General features: G+C 40.0%; 1 protein-coding gene across 1 annotated transcript in view; it reads left to right on the plus strand.

Moving 5' to 3' along the window:
• RMP24 (ribonuclease MRP subunit p24) overlaps positions 1 to 2985 on the plus strand; it is a 7184-nt gene extending 4199 nt beyond the window's left edge. Inside the window, exons 4-5 of the mRNA XM_007455204.1 lie at positions 158 to 357; positions 2712 to 2985. Coding sequence (XP_007455266.1) covers positions 158 to 357; positions 2712 to 2865 — 354 coding nt within the window. The 3' untranslated portion in view covers positions 2866 to 2985. The remainder of the gene's footprint in view (positions 1 to 157; positions 358 to 2711) is intronic.
• Positions 2986 to 8456: the final 5471 nt, after the last annotated feature.

The raw sequence follows: 8456 nt of genomic DNA on the forward strand, positions 1-8456 counted from the left end.
TCCTGCTGCTAGTTTACAAGCTTGCTGAGGGCAGCCTTTGTTACTCACCCTGCAGTACCTGGTTTAGTCCCTTACATATATAAATTTAATGAGCATGCAGTTTATTGGATTAAATTATAAGAGAAATCAGACCCACTATTTCTTCTTTTTATGGCAGTTGATTACTTGTAAAACATGCAACAGAACAGTTAAACATCATGGTAAAAGTAGAAGCTTTCTATCAACATTGAAGAGCAATCCTACCACTCCTGCGAGTAAACTCAGCCTAAAGACCCCAGAGAGAAAGACTCTAAGTTCTGCAAAACTAAATCATGATATGTCTGGTTCCAAAGCCAAGAGCCCAGCATTGATTTTCAGGTATCTTAATCCATTAAGCTATTTAAATTACCAGTGTTAACCCATGAGTTCTAATTTCACTGTTAATACACTCCCTGAAATTGCCATGCAGTTGAGGAAGTCATCACTGTACTGACTTCCAGGTGTGTTCCTCTACTTCCAGTCTCTCCCTGGGCCTGTTCCCAGCTGCCTATTAAATATATCCACTTCCCACCCTTACATGTCCCCACAGGTAACTACTCAAACCTGCCCATCCTCCTAAGTTCTTTATTCTGTAAATGAACATGCCCTTTTAGACATTCTGACCTGAAATGGTGAGTATAGTTGACAATCCTACTTGCTCAGTCTTGGTCCAGTTAGTCGCCAGTTTCTATCCATCCTGCTTCCAAGGTGTCTGCAGCTATTCTTTCCTTTTTCTCCCTGCTGCTGCTATCCGTTTAGTTCATTATTCACTCTTTGCCAGGACTACTACAATAATTCCCTGAGTCTTCCTGCTCCTAGTTTCAAGCCCTTCTAGTCTGATATTTTTTATTTTTATTTTTTATAAATTTATTTGTTTACTTATCTTTCACTGTGTTGGGTCTTCGTTGCTGCATGCAGGCTTTCTCTAGTTCTGGCGAGCAGGGGCTACTCTTCGTTGTGGTGCGTTGGCTTCTCCTTGCAGTGGCTTCTCTTGTTATGGAGCATGGGCTCTAGGCTCACAGGGTTGCTTCTCTTGTTGCAGAGCACAGGTGCTGGGCATGAGGCCTTCAGTAGTTGTGGCACATGGGCTCAGTAGTTGTGGCTCATGGGCTGTAGAGTGCAGGCTCAGTAGTTGTGGCATGTGGGCTCAATAGTTGTGGCACGTGGGCTCTAGAGCACAGGCTCAGTAGTTGTGGCACATGGGCTTAGTTGCTCCACGACATGTGGGATCTTCCTGGACCGGGGCACGAACCCGTGTCCCCTGCATCGGCAGGCAGACTCTTAACCACTGCGCCACCGGGGAAGCCCCGACAGGCGGATTCTTAACCACTGTGCCACCAGGAACTCCAAAAGCACTGTTCTGATTAGAAGCTTTAGCACCTCACTCTGTAGCATATGGAACAAATACTCCAGCATGGATTTCCAGCCCCCACTACCTGGGACCAATCTGTCTGCCTCTCTTACTTGCCTTAATTCATCTTATGTGTCAGCAAAACTGAACCACTCACAGTTTACTTTCCTGCTCTAAACCTTTGTTCTTGCTGTTTCCTGTATCAGAAATTCCTGTGGAAATCTAACTGAATAGGGATTTGTGAAATGATACTAAGTTAACTGTGTGACTGGGCACATGTTTTAATTTTAATAATCCTCAAGACACACTTAACTATGCTTATCAATAAATTTAGCTCCATAGAAACTGTGAAAGGAATTTTTAAACAAACATTTTGTTACAAAAGAGTGTGGTAGTTTCTTGAAAATCAATAACAAAATTCAGCAAGGACTGGATTGTTTGTTTTTACTGAATTGAGGTTTTTTATATTGGGTTTGACATTTAAAATTTCAAGTCCAGTTTTCTCTATATTCCTAGTTATTTTGATGTTTGGTACAATAGGAATTCATCATGGAAGTTTCTACTTTATTGGACATGTGTAGATAAAAGAACATTTGGCATATTTAAAATAATTCAATTGCATTTAGACCAGACTCCTTCTTAGATATATGCAGGAAAGAGAAAGCTATTTCACATTTATCATGGATGGGGAGTCAGAAGAGGGATGAGACTGACAAACCCCAAATATTGTTTCGGGGGATGAGCACAATTAGAAGGAAGGAAATAGAACGAGGCATAAATACACACATACCAGATGGGGAATCATCTATTCAGTGGATATTTTTAGAGAGTGTCCTCTGTGCTTGGCACTGTTAAAAAGCACTGGAATATACAGTTAGTCGTACAAAGTGTCTGCCCCATGGAGCTTATATTGTAGGGGCGAAAATACAATGGAATGGTACCTATATGTGTAGGTTGATATTCTTCACTTTTGAGAAAGAAGTGGTCTTGAGCTGTGAAGAAAAAATATGTTTTTAAAGTCCTTGCTTAGAACTGCCATGAATCTTGGTGTCAGACTTACAAGGAACTCAGACCTGATGACACTTTGCCTTTAGCTTTCTCTTTCAGGTGGTGAAAGAAGCTTCCAGAACTACCCATTATACCTCCTAAATGTTGCCTGTAGCCTGTTTAGTGAGGAGATTTTTTAATAAAATTGGAATGACTTTTCTGGGTACAGCCACTGCTCACATATGGCCATAATTATGGAAAAGTAGAAAATGATTCTAGTAGCAGGTATCTAGGCTAAGAAGAAAGAACTGTTGTTTGTCAGTATACCTAAGTGTGGCTTTATGTTTCTTTTCAGAACAGCTAAATCTGGACAGTCAACACCCATTTGCTCCTCAAAGAATGTGAGCAAAACAAAGAAACACTTCTCTCAACTAAAAATGTTGCTTAGTCAGAGTGACTCTGAAAAGAATCCAAAGGTGGACTTCAGAAATTTCTTGTCTTCTTTGTAAAGGATGGACTATGAAATTAAGAAATGTTTAATGTAATTTCTGAAAGTAAAGTTAGTCAGAAAACCTGCTTTTTAAAGAATTTATTCTTAAAATACATGGAAACTAGGGTTCAAGAGCAAACTTTTCTTGGCATTCTTCAGTGTGTATGGAGAAAATACCTCATTAGAATGAAAAACTGAAACCTGCCTACCTCACCAGGTGATTGTGAGGATCAAAAATATATGAAAGGTCCTTGTAAGTAGTAAAGATATATATGGAACTGAGTGGTTATATTATTATTTTCTCCTCCCTTAAGTTTTCATTATGTCATTTTCTTTCATAAGGAAATTGAGATCTTTATGAGAGGTGTGCTCACTCCTTTCTAGGTGTCTGTAACCTTACTGATAATTCAGAAAAACAATAAAGTATAATATTTCACCATAAGTGGCATTTCATTTGCTCTGGTGAAGACTTATTTTTAGGTCTAAAATTTACATCAGAACATAACATGGGAAGGCAGAGTCAAGATGGTGGAGTAGGAGGACGCAGAGTCCGCGTCTCCTCACAACTAGGGCACCTACCAGATGCCGGTGGGGGACCTTGACACCCAAGGGTATGGGAGGAACCCCCAAAAGACAAGGCAGAACATGGGCGGGGGAGCAAGGGGGGAGGAGAAGTGGAGGTGGAATGGGACTGGCACCCCTGAGGGGTGGCAGTAGGGGAGGGGTTCCCACGCCTCGAGAGGCCCACTCACTGTTAGGGGATCAACAGGGACGTGGAGAGGCCCTCAGGGGTTCAGAGGATCAGAGGGGAGCACAGCTAGCATTTCCCCTGCCCACTTGGGCCACAGGGAGCCTGCTGGGGTCATGGGCCTTGTCCTCCACCCTCCAGGGCCCCCTCTGGCTGTGTGGGGGCATTGGAGGATGGGGGAGGAAGAGTAGAGGTGAATGGGGAGGGACCCTTGGGGGTATGAGGATTGGGGGGGAACGTAGCTATCATTTCCCACACCCACTTGGGCCCTGGTGAGCCTGCTGAGGTCCTGGCCCCAATACTCTGCACTCTGAGGCTGGCAGCACTCCAGGGCCCCATCCAGCTGTGCTGAGCCTAAGCCCTGCCCCCCACTTGGGCCTTTTCTGGCCCCGTGGGTCCTGAGTATAGGACCCAGCCCCCTGTCTAAACCCCACCCTTACCTAAGCCAAGGCCTTTTCCGGCCTTTTTTTTTTTTTTTTTTTTTTTGCTATTGTGGTTCTGTTTTACTTTCCGGTTGTTGTTTCATTTATACTTTTATTGTTTCTAATATATCTGTTAGTTTTAGTTTTCTAATTTTATTTTATTTCTTATTCTTTGTTATTGTTCTGCACCATGTTGGGTTTTTTTTTTTTGCTGTGTGGTTTGTGGGATCTTGGTTCATGGGCCAGGGGTCGGGCCTGAGCTCCTGTGGTGGGAGCACTGAGTCCAAACCGCTGGACTAATAGACAACCTCAGACCCCAGGGAATATTCCTTGGAGTCAGGTCTCCCAGAGTTCCTCATCTGTGCACCAAGACCCAGCTCTACCCAACTGCCTGCAAACTCCAGTGCTGGAAGCCTCATTCCAAACAACCAGTAAGACAGGAACACAGTCTCACCCATCAAAAAAAATGAGATGACAAAAAAATATACTACAGATGAAGGAGCAAGGTTAAAAACCTACAAGACCAAATAAATGAAGAGGAAATAGGCAAACTACCTGAAAAAGAATTCAGAGTAATGATAGGAAAGATGATCCAAAATCTTGGAAATAGAATGGAGGCACAGACTGAGAAAATACAAGAAATGTTTAACAAAGACCTAGAAGAACTAAAGAACAAACAAATAGAGATGAACAACACAATAACTGAAATGAAAAACACACTAGAAGGAATCAACAGGATTATAACAGGCAGAAGAACAAATAAGTGAGCTGGAAGATGAATGGTGGAAATAACTGCCAAGAAGCAGAGTAAAGAAAAAAGAATGAAAAGAATGGAAAACAGTCTCAGAGACCTCTGGGACAACACTAAACTCACCAACATTCAAATAACAGGGGTCCCAGAAGAAGAAGAGAAATAGAAAGGGTCTGAGAAAATATTCAAAGAGATTATAGTTGAAAACTTCCCTAAATTGGGAAAGGAAATAGCCACCCAAGTCCAGGAAGCACAGAGAGTCTCATACAGGATAAACCCTAGGAGAAACACAGCAAGACACATATTAATCAAACTAACAAAAATTAAATTCAAAGAAAAAAAATTAAAAGCAGCAAGGGAAAAGCAAAAAATAACATATAAGGGAATCCCCATAAGGTTATCAGCTGATTTTTCAGCAGAAACTCTGCAAGCCAAGAGGGAGGGGCAGGACACATTTAAAGTGATGAAAGGGAAAAACCTACAACCAAGATTAGTTTTCCCAGCAAGGATCTCATTCAGATTTGATAGAGAAATCAAAAGCTTTACAGATAAGCAAAAGCTAAGAGAATTCAGCACCACCAAACCAGCTTTACAACAAATGCTAAAGGAACTTCTCTAGGCAGGAAATACAAGAGAAGAAAAAGACCCACAAAAACAAACCCAAGACAATTAAGAAAATGGTAATAGGAACATACATATCGATAATTACCTCAAATGTAAATGACTTAAATGCTCCAACCAAAAGACACAGACTGGCTGAATGCATACAAAAATAAGACCCATATATACACTGTGTACAAGAGACCCACTTCAGACCTAGGGACACATACAGACTGAAAGGGGATGGAAAAAGATATTCTATGCAAACGGGAATCACAAGAAAGCTGGAGTAGCAATACTCATATCAGATAAAATAGACTTTAAAATAAAGCCTGTTACAAGAAATAAGGAAGGACACTACCTAATGATCAAGGGATCAATCCAAAACAAGATATAACAATTATAAATATTTATGCACCCAAAATAGGAGCACCTCAATACATAAGGAAAGTGCTAACAGCTATAAAAGGGGAAATCGACAGTAACACAATAATAGTGGGGGACCTTAACATCCCACTTACACCAATAGACAGATCATCCAGACAAAATTAGTAAGGAAACACAAGCTTGAAAAGACACAATAGACCAGATACATTTAATTGATATTTATAAGACATTCCACCCAAAAGTGGCAGAATACACTTTCTCCTCAAGTGCACACAGCACATTCTCTAGGATAGATCACATCTTGGGTCACAAATCAATCCTTGGAAAATTTAAGAAAATTGAAATTATACCAAGTATCTTTTCTGACCACAACACTATGAGATTAGAAATCAATTACAGGAAAAAAACTAAAAAAACCCACAAACACATGGAGGCTAGACAGTGTACTGCTAAATAACCAAGAGATCACTGAAGAAATCAAAGAGGAAATAAAAAATACCTAGAAACAAATGACAGTGAAAACACGACAACCCAAAACCTGTGGCATGCAGCAAAAGCAGTTCTAAGAGGGAAGTTTATAGCAATTCAATCTCACCTCAAGAAACAAGAAAAATCTCAAAACAATCTAATCTTACACCTAAAGCACCTAGAAAAAAAAACAAAAACAAAAAACCCCAAAGTCAGTAGAAGGAAAGAAATCATAAAGATGAGAGCAGAAATAAATGAAATAGAAATGGAGAAAAACATAGCAAAGATCAATAAAACTAAAAGCTGGTTCTTTGAGAAGATAAACAAAATTGGTAAACCTTAGGCCAGACTCATCAAGAAAAAACGGGAGAGGATGCAAATCAATAAAATTAGAAATGAGAAAGAAGAAATTACAACTGACACTGCAGAAATCGAAAGGATCATAAGAAACTACTACAAGGAACTACATGGCAATAAAATGGACAACCTGGAAGAAGTTGACAAATTCTTAGAAAGGTACAACTTTCCAAGACTGAATCAGGAAGAATTAGAAAATATGAACGGACCAATCACAAGTAATGAAATTGAAACTGTGATTAAAAATCTTCCAACAGGGCTTCCCTGGTGGCGCAGTGGTTGAGAGTCCGCCTGCTGATGCAGGGGACACGGGTTCGTGGCCCGGTCCGGGAGGATCCCACATGCCGCGGAGCGGCTGGGCCCGTGAGCCATGGCCGCTGAGCCTGTGGTTCCGGAGCCTGTGCTCCGCAAGGGGAGAGGCCACAACAGTGAGAGGCCCGCATACCGCAAAAACAAACACAAACAAACAAACAAACAAAAAAGTCTGGGAGGAAATGCAATACTAGGTCAAGAGAGATTTAAAAAAAAAAAAAAAAAAAAAAAAAATCTTCCAACAAACAAAAGTCCAGGACCAGATGGCTTTACAGGAGAATTCTATCAAACATTTAGAGAAGAGCTAACACATCCTTCTGAAACTCTTCCCAAAAAATTGCAGGGGAGGAACACTCCCACTTTCATTTTACGAGGCCACCATCAGCCTGATACCAAAACCATAGAAAGATATCACAGAAAAAGAAAATTACAGACCAATAACACTGATGAACATAGACGCAAAAATAATCAACAAAATACTAGCAAACAGAATCCAACAACACATTAAAAAGATCATACACCATGATCAAGTGGGGTTTATCCCAGGGATGCAAGGATTCTTCAATACACGCAAATCAATTAATATGATACAGCATATTAACAAATTGAAGAATAAAACCCATAATATCATCTCAATAGATGCAGAAAAAGCTTTTAACAAAATTCAACACCCATTTATGATAAAAACTCTCCAGATAGTCAGCATAGAGGAAACCTACCTCAACATGATAAAGGCCATATATGACAAACCCACAGCAAACATCATTCTCAATGGTGAAAACCTGAAAGCATTTCCTCTAAGATCAGGAATAAGACAAGGGTGTCTACCCTCCACTATTACTCAACATAGTTTTGGAAGTCCTAGCCATGGCAATCAGAGAAGAAAAAGAAATAAAAGGAATCCAAATTGGAAAAGAAGTAAAACTCACTGTTTGCAGATGACATACTATACCTAGAAAATCCTAAAGATGCCACCAGAAAACTACTAGAGCTAATCAATGAGTTTGGTAAAGTTGCAGGATACAAAATTAATGCACAGAAATCTCTTGCATTCCTATACACTAAAAATGAAAGATCAGAAAGAGAAATTAAGGAAACATTCCCATTTACCATGGCAACAAAAAGAATAAAATACCTAGAAATAAACCTACCAAAGGAGGCAAAAAACCCGTACTCAGAAAGCTATATACTGTATAGCACAGGGAACTCTACTCAGTGCTCTGTGGTGACCTAACTGAGAAGGAAAACCAAAAAGGAGGGGATATATGTGTATGTTTAGCTGATTTTCTTTGCTGTACATTATAAACTAACACAGTACTGTAAAGCAACTATGCTCCAATTAAAAAGAAAATTATAAAATACCAATGAAAGAAGTCAAAGATGACACAAACAGATGGAAAAATATACCATGTTCTTGGACTGGAGGAATCAATATTTTGAAAATGACTATACTACCCAAAGCAATCTACAGATTCAGTGCAATCCCTATCAAATTACCCATGGCATTCTTCACAGAATTAGAACAAAAAGTTTTACAATTTGTATGGAGACACAAAAGACACCAA

This window comes from Lipotes vexillifer, unplaced genomic scaffold (assembly GCF_000442215.2).
Source record: "Lipotes vexillifer unplaced genomic scaffold, Lipotes_vexillifer_v1.1 scaffold90, whole genome shotgun sequence".
Taxonomy (NCBI): domain Eukaryota; kingdom Metazoa; phylum Chordata; class Mammalia; order Artiodactyla; family Lipotidae; genus Lipotes; species Lipotes vexillifer.